Source organism: Tetranychus urticae, chromosome 3 (assembly GCF_039701765.1).
Source record: "Tetranychus urticae isolate SD_2017Ah chromosome 3, NJAU_TeUrti_SD_1.0, whole genome shotgun sequence".
In the NCBI taxonomy this organism is placed as follows: Eukaryota; Metazoa; Arthropoda; class Arachnida; order Trombidiformes; family Tetranychidae; genus Tetranychus; species Tetranychus urticae.
The window spans coordinates 6,152,392-6,172,055 of record NC_142960.1 but is presented as its reverse complement, the minus strand read 5'-3'; the positions used below and the strand labels follow the sequence as shown (position 1 = coordinate 6,172,055).

The 19,664-nt window shown below is 33.6% G+C and overlaps 5 protein-coding genes and 1 long non-coding RNA gene across 23 annotated transcripts; 3 read left to right on the top strand and 3 right to left on the bottom strand.

Moving 5' to 3' along the window:
* Positions 1–97: 97 nt before the first annotated feature.
* On the bottom strand, positions 98–1,225 carry LOC107370914 (uncharacterized). Its single transcript, XM_015938870.3, has 2 exons — positions 1,143–1,225; positions 98–1,064 (listed from the first exon to the last, which is right to left on the bottom strand). Exons 1-2 carry the CDS (start codon positions 1,153–1,155, stop codon positions 394–396), a joined length of 684 nt encoding a protein of 227 aa, XP_015794356.2. The 5' UTR covers positions 1,156–1,225; the 3' UTR covers positions 98–393.
* Positions 1,226–2,077: 852 nt separating this feature from the next.
* LOC107371848 (peroxiredoxin-6) lies at positions 2,078–2,975 on the top strand. The gene is made up of 2 exons (XM_015940007.2): positions 2,078–2,494; positions 2,590–2,975. Exons 1-2 carry the CDS (start codon positions 2,181–2,183, stop codon positions 2,891–2,893), a joined length of 618 nt encoding a protein of 205 aa, XP_015795493.2. The 5' UTR covers positions 2,078–2,180; the 3' UTR covers positions 2,894–2,975.
* Positions 2,976–4,040: 1,065 nt separating this feature from the next.
* Positions 4,041–7,200, top strand: LOC107371393 (astacin-like metalloprotease toxin 5). The gene is made up of 4 exons (XM_015939460.3): positions 4,041–4,600; positions 4,822–4,900; positions 5,308–5,422; positions 6,724–7,200. The coding sequence occupies exons 1-4, from the start codon at positions 4,409–4,411 to the stop codon at positions 7,136–7,138; spliced, it is 801 nt and encodes a 266-aa protein (XP_015794946.2). The 5' UTR covers positions 4,041–4,408; the 3' UTR covers positions 7,139–7,200.
* Positions 5,251–6,726, bottom strand: LOC112539874 (uncharacterized). The gene is made up of 2 exons (XR_003083826.2): positions 6,552–6,726; positions 5,251–6,471 (listed from the first exon to the last, which is right to left on the bottom strand). It is a non-coding gene; the product is annotated as an uncharacterized LOC112539874 (long non-coding RNA).
* Positions 7,201–9,145: 1,945 nt separating the features above from the next.
* LOC107371392 (uncharacterized) lies at positions 9,146–11,289 on the bottom strand. The gene is made up of 6 exons (XM_015939459.3): positions 11,046–11,289; positions 10,527–10,942; positions 10,173–10,447; positions 9,992–10,087; positions 9,672–9,817; positions 9,146–9,509 (listed from the first exon to the last, which is right to left on the bottom strand). The coding sequence occupies exons 1-6, from the start codon at positions 11,164–11,166 to the stop codon at positions 9,352–9,354; spliced, it is 1,212 nt and encodes a 403-aa protein (XP_015794945.1). The 5' UTR covers positions 11,167–11,289; the 3' UTR covers positions 9,146–9,351.
* Positions 11,290–11,378: 89 nt separating this feature from the next.
* LOC107371390 (telomerase-binding protein EST1A) lies at positions 11,379–17,792 on the top strand. 18 transcript variants are annotated; one of them, XM_089269168.1, is made up of 21 exons: positions 11,421–11,663; positions 11,890–12,325; positions 12,416–12,566; positions 12,819–12,848; positions 12,996–13,232; positions 13,313–13,484; positions 13,548–13,832; positions 13,992–14,562; positions 14,654–14,732; positions 14,829–15,155; positions 15,245–15,306; positions 15,386–15,531; positions 15,605–15,878; positions 15,946–16,011; positions 16,092–16,227; positions 16,288–16,458; positions 16,530–16,700; positions 16,760–16,904; positions 16,980–17,233; positions 17,317–17,407; positions 17,488–17,792. In XM_089269168.1, the coding sequence occupies exons 1-21, from the start codon at positions 11,579–11,581 to the stop codon at positions 17,616–17,618; spliced, it is 4,020 nt and encodes a 1,339-aa protein (XP_089125294.1). In that variant the 5' UTR covers positions 11,421–11,578; the 3' UTR covers positions 17,619–17,792. The 18 variants fall into 18 exon arrangements, with proteins under 18 accessions (XP_089125295.1, XP_089125299.1, XP_015794938.1 ...); XM_089269169.1 differs by lacking the exon at positions 12,819–12,848 and having other exon boundaries at positions 11,379–11,663; positions 12,416–12,446; positions 12,849–13,232; XM_089269173.1 differs by lacking the exon at positions 12,819–12,848 and having other exon boundaries at positions 11,383–11,663; positions 12,416–12,446.
* The last annotated feature ends 1,872 nt before the right edge of the window (positions 17,793–19,664 follow it).

Below are 19,664 nucleotides of genomic sequence, written 5' to 3'. Positions count from 1 at the left end.
TTTCCTGATGATGTTTTCCAATATGTAAGCAGAATATTGAGGTCACATGGGCTGAAACCTGGAACAAATGGAAGGTCAAAGGTTGGGTTGGCTAATGTTAATTTCATTGCTTCTTTAAAGCACTTTAATGTTTTCATTAATCATTTGTCAATTTTTTTTCTACATTTGATTGCCATAAATAGCAAAGTTAACTCTAGAGATTTTTTTAAGGCACTATGAAAATTTAATGACCAGATTTTGGTCGAACACAATGAAAATAATGATGATAATGATGTGACTGGCCAAATGAGTGATGATGATGATGGCGATTACATTGTTTTTCATGTAAGATTGTTATGAGTTGGCTGATTTAAGCAATAATAAAAATGAAGTTAAACCTTTAGTATTTCCAGGTCAATCTGGCACATCATTAAGGGTGACGCTATCGTCCCAATCAACGAAACCTTTATTGGTAGAGAAATCGAGTGTACGATGCATCACGATTGGCAGTGAGTAAGGAAGGGGTTTTGATGACGTTTGAGTGTCCAATTGACTTTTAGCCATTCGCAACTGTCGTTCCAATTCGTTTACTTTCATTTTGAGTTGAGTGTAATCGTGTTCTTTAAAGTCCAATTTAGCTTGGATGTTGTTTAGCTTTTTATCGTATTGTTCCTTGAGTTCACTAACGGCAGCTTCCTTCTCGTCCCATAATTTTTGCTTGGCTTCTCTTTCCTCCTCCAGTTGTTTCTTGGCGATCTCCAAGCGTTCCCTGAGCATTATAATTTCCCCATTTAGCTTGTCGAACATCGCCTCGGAACCTTTGGATGCACTTGGCGGAGGGACAAATTGCTGGACAGATCGATGGGCTGGTGACTGTGGAAGAGGCGGTGGTGGATCTGGTCTCTTGAACTGAGGCTCTATCGGTAATGGCTGGCCAGATCCTGATGATTCATCAGGTAAATCCAAGATTTGACTACAAATCAAATCATCATCAGGATCATCCAGGAGGTAATCATCCTCGTCCATTGGGGTGATGGGCTGATGACTCGACTCCTTGCCAGCCATCCCTGGTTTGGTCACATAAGCTGAAAAAAAAGAAACTAACAGTTAATAACAGTTCACAACAGTTGAAAATAGCTAAAAATACAAATTAAAAACCTTACCTTTTCTCATCATGATTAAAAACTTGTAAAATCACAGAGCAAATCACAAAATCATAAGCTTTTTTATTTGTTTACTTGAAAAAACCGGTAAGCTGTAAGAATAAGATTTTTTGCTATTTTAACAGCAGAGTTTGTAGAAATAAATTTTAATGAAATTAAATAAATTTTGTAATTGTTCATCATTTTTGAGTTTATTTTTTAACTTAATTTAATTTTTAAAACAGAAAATTAAAATTAACGCTACAATTTAAATCATTTTACATTTACCATTTGTTATCCATATTAATATTCATTAATAAGTGAAAGTAAATGTTAATTCTGGTTTAAATCTTAATGATATTTATTAATGTAAATTAATTGATTATTAACACAATTAGCTGTTCAAACATGTGGTTAACAGGTTACATTAACCCATGCAAATTGATTATTATACTTCAGACTGTTACATGTAAAAGCTTTTACTGTTACTCGTTAATTTACTTCGATGAAAGTAAAATCTAAATCTAAAAATCTTTCTAACTTAACCATTAATCTAAACGTTTATTGATTAATTTAATAAAACGGTATATCTTGCAAATAAATGAAGATAATCACAACTCTCTAATCTTGAGTGTTAAAGTACAATTGAATTTAGTTTCAAAATGCATTCAGATAATGAAAATTGATTGAAAATAAGCTTCGCCAGCTTTGGCGTTTGCTAATAAATACTAATCATGTTTCCCCTGACTTACTATATTTATACCTTTCAATCTTGGCTGCTAATTTTTTTTCATAACAATAATACAAACATGACATTGAATATGAATTTATTTTTCGTCTGATAACAGCTTAAGATGTATTCGGAATCAATATTTTCATGGTTTTATTGTTGGCGGTTCCAACCAGATAAAAAGTTGCCTTGGTAACAGTCTAAACAAAAAACTTGCATTTTCATTGATTTGATTTGAATTAAAAGTTGAGTTTCCACCTGTACTCTTGTTAACTATCAATCAAGCATCTATTTTTCAATAATTGTTGACCATTTCCTTAGCCTACAAGATGCTTAATCTCGGTGACACTATGCCTAACATTAAGGCTGACTCTACTATTGGACCGATTGAATTGTTTGATTATTTTGGATCTAATTGGGGAATCTTGTTCAGTCATCCTAAAGATTTTACGCCCGTCTGTACCACCGAGCTTGGTCGATTAGCTCAACTGGCTGAATCTTTCGAGAAAAGAGGAGTGAAAATTGTTGGATTAAGTGTTGACACAGTTCAAGATCACAAAGAATGGACGAAAGATATTGAAGCTTATGCCAAAGCACCAGTAAAATTCCCTCTTCTTGCGGATCCCAACGGTGATATTGCGAGGTTAGTCTTTTGTACCTTTTATCATTTAGGTTTCAATGATATTGTTGCATATTTCATGAACATTTCTATAATCTCTTTTTTGTACTACTATAAAGGTCGTTGGGTCTATTGGATAAAGATTCTGCTGATACTTTGACAGTTCGTGGTGTTTTTATTGTGTCTCCTAACCGTAAAATCCGTGCAACAATCTGTTATCCCACATCAGCAGGTCGTAATTTCGATGAAATTCTCCGTGTTGTTGATTCTCTACAATTTACTGATGCAAGACCTGATACTGTTACACCAGTAGGCTGGAATTCTGGTGATGAAGTAATTGTTAAGCCTGGCTGTCCATCAACAGCTGACACTAAAGTTTTACAAGTGCCTTCTGGAAAAGAATATTTAAGATTCACAAAGTGATTACTTGCGAGTAAAATTCAGCAAAATATTGCTAATAAAGACCAATAAAAGATCTCTAAATAAAGAAGAATTTTAAAGATTATCCATAATTTACTTCAACTTATCGGGTAAAATTTTCTCTATTTCTCGGCAAATGTGCCGGAGTTTCATTTATGCTTTCCATATCGTCATCATTGCAGAATTTTACTTCACAGTTGGCGGTTAGATAAGTTCTTGGATTACTCAACGTCTCCCTCGAACTTCATTGCTTGGAAATTAAATATTACATAAAAATCAACGCAAGAGACATGATTTAGATAATATTCTTCGCTTGAGGTTTATTTGAACGATTCAAACCATACTATACCAATACTTTAAATGGCATGAAAAATATTTTGAGCTCTTGTTAAATTCAGACTCCAGGCTTTCTGATGAATTTGACTCATTTTAAATCGTTTCATGTTAGTTATCACTAATTTGTTAATCTGTCGATCTATTCTATGAAAAAAATGCTCAATGCTAATATTCCTGAGAAAAGTCGGCACGATTCTAAGACGGTTTTGTTTTCACCTTCAAGTCTTTCGCGAAAACCGAGATCAAAGGCTTGTCATAAACTAATCCAATCAAGCTTGAGGCGGCATGAACAAAACAATTGTCAGTAGACTATTAATATGATTGAACATGGGTTCAGCTAAAGTCTGAACCGCTTCATCTCTCAACGGGTAAACCTCGCTAAAGTTAATTGTATTATGAAAATTATCCTTCAGATTTTCCTTTAATCTGAATCATATGTCTTGTATTTATTTTTTCACTTATTCATATTAGATACAAAATGAGCTGAAAAATTGTCAACGCAACTCATGGTTTCTGATTGATGATTACATATCTGAACATTGGAAAGATAACTTATTGGGAGAAATGGTTAGCAAATTGTTAAGAGATCCATCGATACGCCCAACAATAGAGAAGAAATCATTGATTACGATGGAGAGGGAAGAGAAAGTTGTAAGTTCAATCTTGATTAAATTGATTGAAAAAATTGTCACTTTGTTTTCCCGTAAAAATAATGATAATCACAGTTGTAAGCCTAACAACAATCCAAGAGTGAGCGATTGAAAGATAGACATTGATATACATAGATGAATATGAAAAATTGATTATTTGTATTTCTTACATTGATTTTGTTTCGTACTCAGTATACCAAAAAAACCAGAAGCATCATTTAAAAATTGCAACAAAGTCAGTTAATTACGCTTATTATTGTTATTCCTAGTGTACTACAGTAATTATTGGTACGTGATTTTGTTAAACATTTGGTTAACCATTCATCATCAAGCAGCCAGTTTGATTGAAAAACAACGGTTATTTAACTTTGGAAATCGGATCATCACTGTTTATTCAGAACTGTATTGGATAAAATAGGAAAGTGCATGTAAATTAAAAAACCCACGTTAATCATAGACACAAAGAACCAGGGAAAGGGAAGAAAGAAAGACACTGAAAGAGAAACAAAAAACACCCATCAATTAAGCCTCAATGAACCCAATTACATTGTTAATTATTTTACTTCCAATAACATTTGCATTTCCATTGCCATTAACCAGCTCTTTGGATGACTATGTTCAACAAACGGAGCCTCCGAAATCAAATGAACACCGTCAATTTGACCATCGATTGATACAAAATCCAGATTATTTCGAAGGTGATATTGTCACTCCAATAGACGATGTAAGAATCTTACCGAAAGATCAACCAATAAACGGCCAAATACAAAACTGTACACTTCAAAACAATATTCAATGATTAGACAACAGACTGTTGGCTTAGCAAGTGTTTTGTAGCAAGTTACATAAACTGTTGATTGCGAGGTCAGTTTTGTATTTTGTCAGTTTATTGGTCAACTATTTGTATTCACTTAATCAACTGTAATTTTATATTTTCAATCAAAGCTTTGGAGAAATGCTGTGTCCAGAGATGAACAACTATGGCCGTTAGGAGTGATTCCCTATGTTATTGACGCAAGCCTAAGTATGTATTCAAACCTGACTGGTGTTTTTTTGTGTGAAAACATAATTGAATTTAATTATTATCTAATTATTCCTGATTACCTTAAGCTTTAACCCAGTAATAGTTTTGAACATCTCATTAACTGTTTTCATTGTTAACAATAGATAAGTCCAGATCCTTACAATGACCATTAACGTGGACCACAGAAAAGCTTGCTTTTCTTTTCACATCATCCTTATCCTTTTTTTTTCATTTTAGCTTTTTCAAGTCCATCCTTTTTTCACAAAATTGTTTCTGTTTACTTATTTTCCTCTTCCTCTCCCAGTTTTAAGCTAAACACTCTAATCCTTTAACACTTGTTTGTAAACCAGTTGAAAAAAATTGTAGAGACTTTAATTAATTACAATTTTACTTTACATATTTTACAGACGATATTAAAGAGCATATTGATGCAGCATTGGCCCATATTCAAAACCGAACATGTATACGGTTCAAGAAAAGGACAACAGAAAAAGATTATGTTAAATATTTTGCTGGAAATGGGTAAGTTAAACATTGGCTATTCTGGCATTTTTTATTAGCAATTTAAATAGCATTTCATTGTTATTAACAAGTTATAAAGCCATTTCAATAAAATGACCCAAAGAAAAAAGTTGAAGCAAGAAAAAAAAAACAGAAATCAGTTTCAAAGTGAAATTATCACAACAAACAACAAGCTAAGGACCACCAACAATAACCTTTTTTAAACAAAACTGCAAAAATATTATATGCTGTGTCAAAATGAAGGGTAAAAAAAGAGTCCACACGACTACAACTTTCTCTTGCTTTGCCGACTTTTATCATCATGGTCATCCTGGTCATCTTCTTCTTCTTCAATCATTATCTTTATCATCACCTCCTCCTCATCCTCCTCCTCCTCCTTTTTTTCACTAGACCTTGCAGCTATTTCCTCATTCTTGTACTCTTTCCGTCGTATTTGTCTTTAACCTTTGCCCACTTTAATGTCCACTTTCGGTTTGCCTTTTTTTTGTGTGTCCATCTTTCTTTCTCTTTCACTTTATTTACCTATTAGGTGTGTCAGGTAAACGTCATTAACGCATTTCACAGAATCTCTGATTGTTTGTGATTTGTTTTGTTGAGTGTATGTCCAGGCTCACGGGTAAGGCTAAGAAAAGGCGAAAAGAAATATTTCAACCTCTCTAAGAATGTTTCATTGTCATTTCGCCATGGAATGTATTGAAAAAAGACCTTTAAGAATCTCTTTTTCTTGGTCTTCTTTCTTTTTCTTGAGTAAACTTGTCTTAAGAAAATGATGCTTAGCCAGACTGCACGGCGACTTTGCTCTTCCATCTTTTATTGTCGCTAACATTGTCATCCTCCTTTTTGCTCCTTATTTTGTCCATCTTTATCTTCTTGTTCCCTTTTCTTCTTTTCTTTCTTTGCTCTTTTTTTCTCCTTCTTCAACTTGTCCATCTTCGTCCTTTTTTCTTGCTTTCCTTTCTTTGGGTCATTATCATCATGATTGGTTACAGTAAATCACATCTCAAATAGTAGTGAACCAATGAATAGAAAAGATTTTAAGTTGAAATAATCTGTAAGAAACAAAAAGAAATGAGAAAAAGAAAATTCGTTAAAGAAAGTGAAAGGTTAAACTTAAATTTTTTACTCTTACATTTAGGTCAAGTTAATGGTTTACTATTAGATGAATGTTTCATGTTAATGTTTAAATTGTTGTTGAACAACTTGATGTTTATTGGGAGATTTATAATAACCATCCTAATCATAATCATTATGGTAATAATTGTTGTTGTTTTTTTGTATTATTAAAATGTTTTCCACTATAGATGCTTTTCATCGTATACTGGAAGGAAAGGTGATCAACAAACTGTTAGTATTGGTAAAGGATGTGATTTTCATGGACTGATTGTTCATGAAACAATGCACGCAATTGGCTTTCATCATATGCATACTCGCTCTGATCGAGATAATTATCTAGATATTTTTTGGGAAAATATTGCTGAAAGTTATAAAACTCAATTTATCGTTCAACCACCGCAAGAGCTACGTTTTATTACTCCATTTGATTATGATTCAATCATGATGTATGGACCGACAGCTGGTAGTAAAGATGATAAGTCAGTAACAATGTTACCAGTTAACCGGACGATACCTTTGATTGATGCCTCTATTAAACCTGGTTTGAGTAAGTATGATATTGAGGCAGTAATTAAATTGTACAAGTGTGAAGAAACGATTTGACCTGTTTAATGATTGTTTTTTTTGTGCTGTTGATGAAACTGAATTTAGTTCTGCTGATTGGGGTCATTTTGAGCAACCAATTTTGAGCAACTCTTTTTTGAGCAAAGCATCTTAAGGGCAAAAGGGGTTTAAGCAAAAATCTTTGTAATTTAATCTACTTAATTAAAGCTTTTTCTGTCAAATGTTTCCAAGTTTTTTTTGACAAATTGAACTATTTTGAACTTTCATTTGATTCAATTCAATTCTTTTCTTTCAATAAATTTATTAATCAAAATGAGTGAAGAAATTAAGTTTATCAAATCTACTCGCGGTGCTGATTTATTAGTTTTGAACAATTATGTCCACCGTAAAAGAGCGGTTAAAAGTAATACCACTCACTGGACGTGCATTAATAAAGGGTGTGTGGGCAAGGTTCATGTTTCTGATGGTGTGGTCATTGGTAATGTTGGACATAACCATGAACCTGATATTAGTGCAATAATTTCTTACGAACAACGTCATCAATTGAAAGTTAAAGCAAAAGACCCTGGTTTTCAAAGTTGTCAAGCTATTTACTCAGTTGTAACTAATGAATTGATGACCAGTGGTCAATTTGCTCGTGATGAAATAGCTGCATCTCTTCATACATTTAAACAATTGAAAAATTCAATTTCTGCAGCTCGTCGTGATTGTCACCCTTCTCTACCCAAATCAAGATCGGAGATTATCGTTCCTGATTACCTGACGAATACAAATTCTGGTGAAAAGTTTTATCAACTATCAGATGGCATTGAAGACAAGATTATGCTATTTTTTACGCCCAGTTTTCTGAAAACTTTATGTGAATCTGATCACATATATTCGGACGGGACCTTTAAAAGTGTGCCAAGTTTATTTCAATCGTTGTATTCATTCCATGTAATCAAAAACGGACTTATGGTACCGATTGTATATGCGCTTATCCCCGACGCAACTGTTAATACTTATATGCGGTTGTTAAGACTAATTCAAGATTCTTGTGCGTCAATTGGACTAACTTGGTGCCCTAGAAAGTTTACGTCTGACTTTGAAATGGCCTTTCATCGAGCGGTCAAGACAGTTTTCCCTAATTGCGAGCTAAAATCATGCCTTTTTCATTTTTCTCAATCGATCTGGCGCAATGTCGGCAAACACAACTTGATAAATCGCTACAAAAGTAACAATGGCGAAAATGATGTGCGTTTAGCGGTCAAACGGATTTCAGCTCTACCTTTCCTCAGCATTAACGATATTACCAATACTTATCAAACGATAAAACAACTGGCCCCACAAGACGACGATATGCTTAAGTTTTTCGATTACTTCGAATCTACATATATTCAATTGAATGCTAGATTCCCTGTCGAAACTTGGAACCATTTTAATGACCCTGACCCTCGAACAAACAACCACGTCGAAGGATGGCATAATGCTTTGAATCAAGCCGTTGGTCGATCTCATGCTAATATTTGGCATTTTATTGAAAAGTTATTGCAACAACAAAACAACTTCGATAGTAAACTAGCAATGGCCTCACATGGTGCAGTCATATCGGTCAAACCAACGAAATACAAAAGAATAGATCAAAAAATTCATACATTGACCATTGAGTATATTAATAATAGATTGAGCCCTTTCGATTTAGTTGATAAATGTAAATATTTCACCCGACTTGAAAATTTAAGTGAAACCGATGCGCACTAGTTAAGCGCTAATTATTTCTGTGCGCAATCAATTATCATCAAAATTTAATTAAATTAAACTTGCATAAAAAATATTATAATGCATTTAAAAGTCATTTTTACTTTACCAATATTTTTCTAGGCCAAACGCAATGTAGAAAATTTTTGCTCAAAAGATGTCGCTGAAAGCAGCTTTGCTCAACCGCAGAGTTGCTCAAAATTGGTTGCTCAAATTAACCTCTACGGTTCTGCTAATAGAGTTATATTTTTTATCCTATTTATCTCATTTGCATACATTGTAATAACAAAGCCACAATAATTCATCAAGTTTTTTTTTAAATAATTGTTCTTTTTACTATTTTTATTGATTGATTAATCAAAAAAAATCTGTCCATTTTATGTCATTCGTAAATGTGACAGCGGTTTGGGATGATCTTGGGCACCGCTTTTGAAGCTACATGAATTTCTCTATGTATTTTTGTATCAATCAAATATTGTTAAGTTTAAATTGTTAATTTTTTTGTTAATGATCTTTTACAAAATTGGATTTGTTCCATTAGGAGGCACGGGTACCGGCCCGGGTCCAACCAAATGTCCTTGGAGCACTGAAGGAAACTTAAGATTGCTTGGGTCTTGATCTTTTTCTTCTTCCCTCCTTTTTAAACATGCTGTTTTAGGATTCATGTTACGCTCTAAGGGAAAGGGTAAAGGATAACAGAGTTTTTGAAATAGGTATTAGTAATTATATTAATGAATCAGATTAAGGTGAAAAAAAATAAAATCAGGTAGTGTTAATCAAAAGAAATCTAAGCCTCTTGTTAGATTTGAATATGAAATATGAAATATAAATTTACCTCTAACTTGTTGTTCTAAATTTGTAATTACTTCCACAGCTTGATGTAGAATATTGAGTTTGGTTTGCGCTTTTTCTTGTTTTAAATGCTGCATGCACATTTTACCCAATTCCTTAAAGGCTTCATTTATATCTCGTACACGAATTCTGGTTATTGAGAAAAAAGAGAAAAAAAAGCAAGTGAGTTAATGAGTGAGAAGATTGAATGTAAAAGAAGGAAAAGTGTCGCTCAATAAACATAAACACAGTTAGACAAGAAGAAAATGTTGATGAATAAAACAGAAAATGAATTGAATACGAAAAAAAGAAACTCCAGCATACCTTTCTCTAGCGTTGTTAGCTTGACGTCTTTCTTTTTCCCTTTCTGCTTTGAGCTCGGGAGGGTCATCTTCATCATCAGCCGAACTGCTAATAGAACTAGAAAATAAAAATTGTTTCATTAAAGAATCGTCTCAGGTCCAGCAATTTGATGCGTTAATTCAAATTGTAAAATAATGCTTACTGTCTAGATCTGGACCGTTTGCTTCCTTTACCAATACTGGTTGTGTTTGGATTATTTGTTGTTGATGTTGAAGATGAGTTTGATGGTGTTCTCATGTATCTTCTTGGAGCTGTGGCAATGGCAAGCGAAGGTTGACTGTTAGTGGGCATATCCTGATTTGATGGCAATTCCTGATTTGATTTCATATCTTCTTTTAGGGACAAAGGAGGTTGAACACTTAATGGCGTACCGCTAAGGATACTGCTTTGACCGGCATCTGAGAATGCCAGACTTGGCTAGATCGAGAAAAGACAAAATGACCGAAGGCAAAAAGATTACTAGATTTGCTAATTTAATCAATTATTCATAACATACCACGTGACAATCAATCTGAGGAGGATAGTTACAGCTTTCTGTTTGCTTCTGGAGAAAATCTATGGCATCGTCCAATCGTTCTTCCATAAATCCATGAAAATTTGTTGCCCAGGCTCCAGGTCCTTCAGGTCCTTGAAGAACAGGTATATTGATGGTTCCTGGTCCTAAAGGACCTGATACTGGTGCTGTTGGTGTTGTTGGAGGACATGGTGCTGGAGCTGTAGCTTGAGGTGGTGGTGGACATGGCACTGACACTGACACTGGCGCAGATGTTGATGTTGGAGGAGGTTGTGGGGGTGGGTTGGTGTATACATTATAATTTGGAGCAGCCGAACTATTCCAAGCATCCGGTGTGTCGATATAATTATTATATCCTTCAGGGGGATATGATTCATAATTAACTTGGTTCATAGTAACTGTAAATTTGATTCAAATAAACAAGTGAAAAACAAATCAAAACATGATTCATAAAAGACGAGAAAAAAAACATATATTTTCATATACAGGTAAGATACTTACCAAAATAGTTTTGGGCATGATTTTGGGTATCATATCCATCTTCAATTTTATTAAAACAATTTTGAAACACTTCCAAAAGATTAATTCCTGGTTCCTCTTCATTATTGACTGGACCACTCATGATGAGAGACAAAAAAACTTAATGAAAAATTAAATAAAAAGAATCAAATGTGGAGTTGTAATGATGAAAATGGATGATGATGATGATAATGATGATGAAGTTGTTGTTCACCTAAAAAACAGAGACAGGAAAAATAGAAAGAGAGAAAGATGACAAAGAAATGAAAGAGATGCAGGAGCGACAATCAACAAACAACACAAAACTCCAACTACACACTCGCCATCTCTACAATTGTTTGTAAACTACAAGCTTCACAAAACATAGTAACAACAAAGTAATGGTAATTGGTGAAAATTTTTTTTATATATTATTTTATGTTGATTGATCTGTGCATTCTTGTTAATTTAGCATTTTTGGAGTTCAATCATCTTGACAGAGCAACAATTAAATCTTCATTAGTATTTTTAATGTGATGGAAGAGGCAGGAAAATGTCGAAAGAAAGCTGAACAGCAATATTACAAGCCTCCAAAGATGGTCAACAAAGTTAATCGAGAAGGTAAGGGTTAAGAAAAGACAAAAAACAATCATTTTTAAAGCTATGATGATTATTAGATTATGCCTTTGATGATTACTAATCTTTCTATCTTGTTCAAAACAATTACATTTCTCTTATCTAAAATATCAAGTCTTTACACTTTTGCGTCTCCCTTGTCATTTCAACTTAATTCTTAATATCTTTGTGTGTTTTTGTTTCTGCTTTACTCTTTTGTGTTAACCTTTAGGTGAATCAGTTGAAAGTGGTAAAATGGAAGAAAAGGTAGTTCCTCTTAACAATAGCCATGACTCAAATTATTCAGAGCTTAATGCATTGGATGCAACTAAATTAGCTGCATCACCAGCTTCATCTGTAGAACAAAAGAACCGAATCAACTGCAAAAAGCCAGAGAAACAAGTTTATATACCTCGTGGTAAAGCAAACGTTCAATCAGGAGAAGATGGTGGCGGAGGAAGTAGAGTTGATTACAACAGACAACGGAGACGCTCGGATCGACACAAAGAATCATCTGAAGAGGATAATCGTTCAATGATGCATGAAAGAGCAGGAAGTAGTGGACGAAACCATAGCTATAATAAACGTAATCCTGATCTCTCTGGTATGCGTCCTGTTGACACTATATCACCTTTAGTATTTGAAAATAGCAGATTCCATAAGAGCAGGTAATTTTATTTCAGTCAATACTTGAATTAATCAGCTGTCTAGCCTACTTTGAATTTATCTTAACATAAATCTTTCTTATCTCTAAATAGAGACCATGACAAGGATACAAGAAGTACTAAGGTGAATGATAATCAACATAATACATTTCCCCGCGGATCTAAGGTTCAACCGAGCTCAACATTTCGATCAAATACCAAACCGCCTTCTAAAACAGAAAATTCTGATGCTCGAAGCTCTACAGTTGAGTCAATAAATATCTCCGAAGCAAATCGAGGGGATGAGTCTGCTATCATTGCTAGAATCCGAAAATTTGCATGTGCTCATATGGCAGCACAGCAATATTCTGAAGGGAAAGTACCACCTAACCCGCAGCCACAGCCTATTCAGCAACAGCAGCCTCATTCGCATTCTAGCCACAATGTTGCTTCATCTGGTCCTCACATAGATCGTTTAACTAACACTTTTCCTCATAACCCTCAACCATCTCATCAGCATCAGATTAATAGCTCGAAGTCTCTTCAGGTAACTCAGGTCAATTATAATCCAGCTCATAAACCAATCCAGCACCAACCGTATCCACAACAATCAATTCATATGCACCATCATCCTACGCCACCCCCTTCATTGTCTCATCAACCACCCTCACATGTGTCACTTCATCCTTCACAGCAACAACAAAAGCAGCAAAATCAACTCTTTCGTCCATCTCAAAACCATGATGTTAAAAATAAAGATAAACATGATCCTGTTAACTACCGTTCATCTTGGACAATGCAGGATCAAAGAAGCTCACAATCAAGTTACATAAATGATAGATCACGGAATAAAAAATTCAACCGTGGTGACCAGAAAACATTCGAACAAAATCTTCCTCCTCGACTTCAGCGAAAGTTAGCAATGGAAAAGGTAAGTTCATCTTTTTGTAAACTAAAAATGTTGTATTGAATCGAAAAACATTACTCATATATACACCTGTATTTATTCAGGCAAATCTTCAGAATCGGAATTCACGCCAGACTCCCAACCCTCATAATCAAAATGCATCAGCTCAAGATTATTATTCAAATCAAGCAACTCGTGGTGGAATAATTCGACTGCCCCAAGAATCTAATTCAAATGATTCTCAATATTTTAGTTCATCATCAACTGATAGGCATTGTAATTTAATGAATGAGTCTCACTCAGAGTATTCTAGAACTGAATCTTTCTTTACCAATTCAGGCTATCAAGGGGACTCAAAGAATTGGATTAATTCGAATCAATCTAATCCGTCAAATAATGCAGTTCCTCGACAATTGTATGATCCATGTACCACTCATAAGCCGTGTGTTATCATTCGACCAACTACCCATCAACCATATCAACCCAATGAGCAACAACCACAATCCCGATGCGTACTTCTCCCTGGTTTATTACCAGTTTCTGTTTCAAATACTGACCACAGTGGCAACAATTCAGTCAACCCTACCAATGATTCAGCGAATGCTAAAAATTGGTCCAACTCAGGTAATCATCAACAATATAATAATAATAACCTTCAGCAACACCATCATTCACATCAATCTCATGAGAATGATCACCAACGCTTACCTACCTCACCTCCCAATGTACTTGTTCACTATTTACCTAACTATTCGTCTCATGCTAATCACCAAACTGAACCAGCTCAAAGAAACCAAACAGCTTCGCCTCAATATGATTCCAGTTCCAATAGTACTCGGCGTAAATTGGTGGAGAAAAATATGAACGAAATAGTTGATCTGGCTAATGAATTGCAGAGCCATCTCAAGCAATATCCTTCATTAGACGAGAAAACGGTTAAAACTTTACGTTGGAAGATTCAACAACGATACCAAAGCATTATTGTCGCAGATCCAAAATTTTGTGCAGAACATAATGTTGAGCTATCATTATGGAAATCAGCATTCTATCAATTTATTGAAATGAGACGACGAGAACTTGAAGAAAATCCAGACTCGGAGACAAGTAAAGAGGAACTTCTTAAGCTTACAGAAGAAGCTACAATTTTCTTCGAAAGTCTCTTGGTTATGTTACAAGATGCCTTTAACTTTGTTGTTGATAATTACATTGAGCATCAATATGATCCAGAAAAACCTGGTTATGAAATGATTAAATTAGCTGCTATTTCGGCTCAAAAAATTTATCTTTACCTTGGCGACCTTGCTCGTTACAAGGAACAAGCAATTAATGGATCCAATTATGGTGAAGCTAAAAGGTAAATTCATTCGCCTAGAAATACTATAAATACTTTACTTTGTATAAACTTTAAAATTCTGTTTTCTAACCTTGACGTTTCTTACTTACAGTTATTATTCGAAAGCTCAACAAATTGCACCTAAAAATGGTCGCCCTTATAATCAATTGGCTCTTTTGGCCATGTATGGGGTGTGTAAATGTGATATTGATTTTGATTTATTGAAACGGAAAAACAAATATCTAATTTCATTTTCATTTTAATTCTTTCTTTTCATTTTCTTATAGAGACGTCGATTAGATGCGGTTTACAATTACATGAGAAGCTTGGCTGCAAGTAATCCATTCCAATCTGCCAGGGAAAGTTTACTCAGTATATTTGAGGAAGTTCGTAAAAAGTACGAGGCAGCCGAAAGTAAACGTTTGAGTGATCGTTTAGTTGCCCTCAAATTCAGCGACAGTACTAGTCCACAAGATGAAGATTTTCTTGTAAATAATGTTTTTAAGGAAAGACTTGAAATTTGGATTCGTCCTGATGGAACAAGTTCAAAGCATACTTCTGTCATGGGAAATGAATCAGAAGAAGAAGAATTGGATTTGTTAACTGATATAGATGTAAATATAACCTTTACCTAATGATGAGCATTAATCTTTAATCATATTTTAATCTAAAATTTTAATTCTACTTTTCATTCAATTTTCAGCTCAACAAAAGATTTGTCCTCAGTTTCTTGCATGTGCATGGTAAACTTTTTACAAAAACAGGGTAAGTTACTTGAATCTAATTATGTTTGGTGGTAAATTGTTGCTAATTTAAGTGTCTTGTTCATTTTTCTTGTTATTAGATTGGAGAGTTTTAATTCCGCCGTTAATCAAATGCTTATGGAGTTAAGATGTTTGCTTAAACGTTCACCTTTCCCAATGTCTTCTCAAAGATTGTTACAATTAATGGCAATCAGCATGTTTTCTGTTTACCAATCATCTTTTATAGGTTAGAAACTATTGCAATTAAGTTATTGTAAATAAGCTTTTCTAAAAAATCATTATCATTTTTCAATTTGTAGATGGCTCCTATCAATCAAATGTGCGGTCATCTTTGCAAGAGCAATCGATTCAAGTTATACTTGCTTTGGTCTCACTTTTACTCGATCGTGTGGACAATTCATTAAAAGAGCATATTTCAAAAGGCTCGTCTTCTTCATCACCCCAGTCCTCATCAAATATTGTCAGTGATGATGTTGTAGAAATGTTACCAGCAATTAAAGTTTGGACCGATTGGATGTCTTGTCAAAAACAATTCTGGTCTCCTCCACTTTCAAAACCAGGATTCAGAATCGGGTATGATTGAATATTATTATTAAGTCTGATTAGTGTTTAATTATTCTATCAAATTTATTTCATTCAGAGCCCGTGGAGATGTTTGGACACTTTTTGCTGAAGTACTTACGAGACTAGGTGACATCAATACTAGGTTTGTTATTTTTTAATTTTGAAATTTGTATTCAATCCAATTATTAACTCTTTCTATCATTTTTTACTAATTTTATTTAGGCAAATTAAATTATTACCAACCAAGTTTGAAGGATGCGAACAAGTAATTTTACCAGAAGATAATATGCTTTCCGGATTTATTCCTCTTCTTGGGGCTCCTTCAGCACTTTCCTATGTTCAACCTCCATTTGATAAGGTTTGTTGTTAAATTCAAGACGTTTAACAAATTGATTATAATTGATTTTTTATTTGATAGGAAAAAGCAAGAACTTGCCTTAGAATTAGTCGAATCCAATTTTTCGGAGATTATTTGTGTGGTATACCAGAACCTTATCTTGAATTCGATGTTGGTAAAAAAAGATTCAACTCATCTGTTAAGATTTTAAGTGACGATGAATCTGAATGTGGACATAATATAAGTTTGGATGTTAGTATTTTTGAATATTTTAAGTTTTGAATAAATTTTCAATCGATCATTATTTGTTCATTTGAATCTAGCTTGACGATGATTTGGAAGACATTCCCACGGACTCTTCATCTGGAGAAAATGTTAATTGTGAAGAAGATGATAAAAAGACAGATGATCCTGCATTAAAAGAATTGTGGACCAAACAAGAAACTTTACGAAAAGCTCAAAAAAGAGAAGAAAAAATTCGACAGCAATTAGATGTAAGTTAGAATCAGAGTTTTTTTGTGAATATTTGTTAATTTTTTTTCTTTTATTCTAGGCTATGCTAAGAGAAGAAACCAAAATACGCCTTGTGATTCAGCCACGTTTTCTTATTCCAGATACTAATTGTTTCATTCATCACCTCAGTAAATTGCAAACTTTGGTAGAATGTGGTCATTTTGAAGTGATTGTACCTTTAATTGGTAAGTAATCCACATCCGAAATTTTGCTCTGTTTAAGCCATGGTTTTCAATTAATTTATTTTCTTCTTTCATTAGTGATAAATGAACTTAATGGGTTAATGTCGAGGATAACTCAGCCTACATCAGATTCTCCTTTACCCCTGAGTATTCGAGAAACTTGCGACACAGATGACCGAGAAAAGGAGATGAAAGTTGGACAAGCAGCGAAAGAAGCTTTTGATTATCTAGAAACTAGTTTTAATGAGAAAAGTAACAAGCTCAAAACTATTACATTCAAAGGATCTTTACTAAACAACATGAATTTTAGGAATGAAAATTTTAAAGTTAAAGTAAGATTATTTTTACTATAATTATTAAACTAAGAATTTCAATTATCAAGAAGCTTATATTTTTTATGTTTCTTGTATTACAGAGGACTAATAATGATGATCTGGTTTTGTCAAGTTGTCTACAATTTATTAAGAAAAGGAACTCATCAAAACAAACAAATCCCGAAGATACAGGTTAATATTTTTACTTTTATTTCTTCATCATTATATTCATTTATACTAAATAAATTTCTATCGTTTTTTTACTCTTACAGATGGTATTGTCAATATATTTCGAGAGACTGTTTTGTTAACTGATGATCGTAATCTTCGAGTTAAAGCTTTATCACATAACGTGCCCGTTAAAAGCTTACCTGTGTTCCTTCAATTCGCAAACTTGCAATAATTTAATTTATCCGCCCCGTAACTATTCGTATACTGGCAATTATCAATTGTCTTCTGTGACTGTTTTTTCATATTTTTTAGTTCTTATAGAAACAACTTTGTATACAATTTCGACTTAGCTTATCATGCAAAAAACCAAAAAAACTGAATAAACAACAAAAAATCTCACATACAATTACTCATTGTTTCATGTTTATTAATTATAGCTGGATATTATTAGCGTTAATACAATGTCTATGTTTACAATTCAACAGTTATTTAACAAAAATCATGATTTAAACGCCTTCAATTGTCAACAAATAATCTTATGCTCTAACAAAAATTGCTATCGGTTATTCGGTTGATTTGACTACATATTAATACATTTTGAATAATATCAGTATTGAATATTTATAAAATGTTCATTGATAATCAACAAACAACAATCAACCATTGATTTACCTGGATACCAAACAATACGCAAAAGATAAGGTATCGAGGTCTAACTCCATTTTCACAGCTGTATAAATTAATAGAATATAAAATTAATATAAAATTGTTAAAAAGTCAATTGAACTCATTTGTATGAATCTATTCAGAAATGGCTCGCCAAGACACTCATGAAAAAGTTTATTTCATTGTAGAAGTTATTCAATTCAATTGTGATCAAACAGAGACTAATTTTGACTCCTTCATGTCAAATTTAACTTCAATTTTCGATCATCATACAGTAAAATCTTGTTGTGTCATTCATCCATCTGGTGTTGAATATCATTTGATGGAACATAGTGAAGGAAATAAATCTCAAAAAGTTATTCTCAATCTTGGTGATTGTGTGGCTCCAGTAATATGGAAGGGTTACGTTGAATTACCTAGACATGATTTACGCCAAAATTGGGTAAATCTTGTCAGACGATTATGTTTTTTTCATTCAGACAAACCATCTTATTGTGCTATTTGGAGATTTGAGGAGGATCCTAATTTTTTCCAATTGATTGGAGTTGATAGAAACATCAAACTATTAATAGATGAAACATCTTTTCCATTATCTATTTATGGCTTCGGTTTTGGTAATATAATCAATGGGAATCGCTTTATGATCCATTATGGCTGCTTGTGGAATAAACCTCCGATAATTACTACTAATGATGATAAAAATTCTGAAATTTCAATTGAAGATATAAAGATGAAACACAATTACAATAAGAAAAAATTTGTGTTAAAATTCACTTTGAAGACTACAGCCAGTATAGCCAGCGTATCTATCGGACCAGATGTCTCAAAATGTCGACTCGTCTATGATTACAAATCAATAAAAAGAGTCCATATCTGCTCAAGTGAAATTGGCCAAATCAGACTTTACCTCCAACTGCTTTATCCTCCAAGAATTTTCGTGAAAGCACCAAAGAGGAACTCTGATGTTTTAAAGCGAATCCGAAAAGATAATTGTCGTGGTAAATTGTCAGGCCATGCCATAGGCGAAAGTGATGTTCTTAGATTGGTACTCGATAAAGAAGATGATTCTGTTATAACGAGCATCTATAGATGGCAAAAATATCATCATTTTGATATATGCTATGGACCATTGACTGAATATTGTATGAAACCGCTCAAACCTGAATACCCAAAAAGCTTTTCTTTATCAGTAAATTATGCTTTGAGTTGTATCTACTCGATTGGATATCATTTTCTGGATGATCTTAATTTAAATCATGGAGGAGTAGAGGTGCTTAATGAAATAATCTTGAAATACGTTTCGGCTATTAAAGAAGAGCTAATTGTTGTAGCTCTGTACCGATTATTTGACGCTTATCTGATTGGTAAAGTTTACAATGCTATTGAACATTTAAAGTCACTTTTAAACCAAATTAAAGCTGAAAGGAAGAACTATAAAAAAGCCCGCAAAATTAAAGGTAAGGCTCATTATCAAAGTTGGGCCATTATAACTCCGACTCGGACAATATTTACTCCTTTAATCGCTCATGGTACAACAATGCACATGACTGATCACCTAATAAGAGCTATTGTACGTGATAAAATATCGATTTGTCAATTTTGCTTGACAAGA

What these genes read in the sequence shown, in the direction of transcription:
- LOC107371848 (XM_015940007.2), top strand. Translation starts at nt 2,181, where the DNA reads ATGCTTAATCTCGGTGACACTATGCCTAACATTAAGGCTGACTCTACT. An exon ending in CCCAACGGTGATATTGCGAG is followed by an intron (nt 2,495 to 2,589) that starts GTTAGTCTTTTG and finishes ACTACTATAAAG; the next exon opens with GTCGTTGGGTCTATTGGATA.
- LOC107371393 (XM_015939460.3), top strand. Translation starts at nt 4,409, where the DNA reads ATGAACCCAATTACATTGTTAATTATTTTACTTCCAATAACATTTGCA. An exon ending in TTGTCACTCCAATAGACGAT is followed by an intron (nt 4,601 to 4,821) that starts GTAAGAATCTTA and finishes TTTCAATCAAAG; the next exon opens with CTTTGGAGAAATGCTGTGTC. An exon ending in TGTTATTGACGCAAGCCTAA is followed by an intron (nt 4,901 to 5,307) that starts GTATGTATTCAA and finishes CATATTTTACAG; the next exon opens with ACGATATTAAAGAGCATATT.
- LOC107371392 (XM_015939459.3), bottom strand. Translation starts at nt 11,166, where the DNA reads ATGAGTGGTCCAGTCAATAATGAAGAGGAACCAGGAATTAATCTTTTG. An exon ending in TCATGCCCAAAACTATTTTG is followed by an intron (nt 10,943 to 11,045) that starts GTAAGTATCTTA and finishes TCAAATTTACAG; the next exon opens with TTACTATGAACCAAGTTAAT. An exon ending in GCTAACAACGCTAGAGAAAG is followed by an intron (nt 9,818 to 9,991) that starts GTATGCTGGAGT and finishes CTCAATAACCAG; the next exon opens with AATTCGTGTACGAGATATAA.
- LOC107371390 (XM_015939452.3), top strand. Translation starts at nt 11,579, where the DNA reads ATGGAAGAGGCAGGAAAATGTCGAAAGAAAGCTGAACAGCAATATTAC. An exon ending in CTCTTTTGGCCATGTATGGG is followed by an intron (nt 14,733 to 14,828) that starts GTGTGTAAATGT and finishes ATTTTCTTATAG; the next exon opens with AGACGTCGATTAGATGCGGT. An exon ending in AAACTTTTTACAAAAACAGG is followed by an intron (nt 15,307 to 15,385) that starts GTAAGTTACTTG and finishes TCTTGTTATTAG; the next exon opens with ATTGGAGAGTTTTAATTCCG.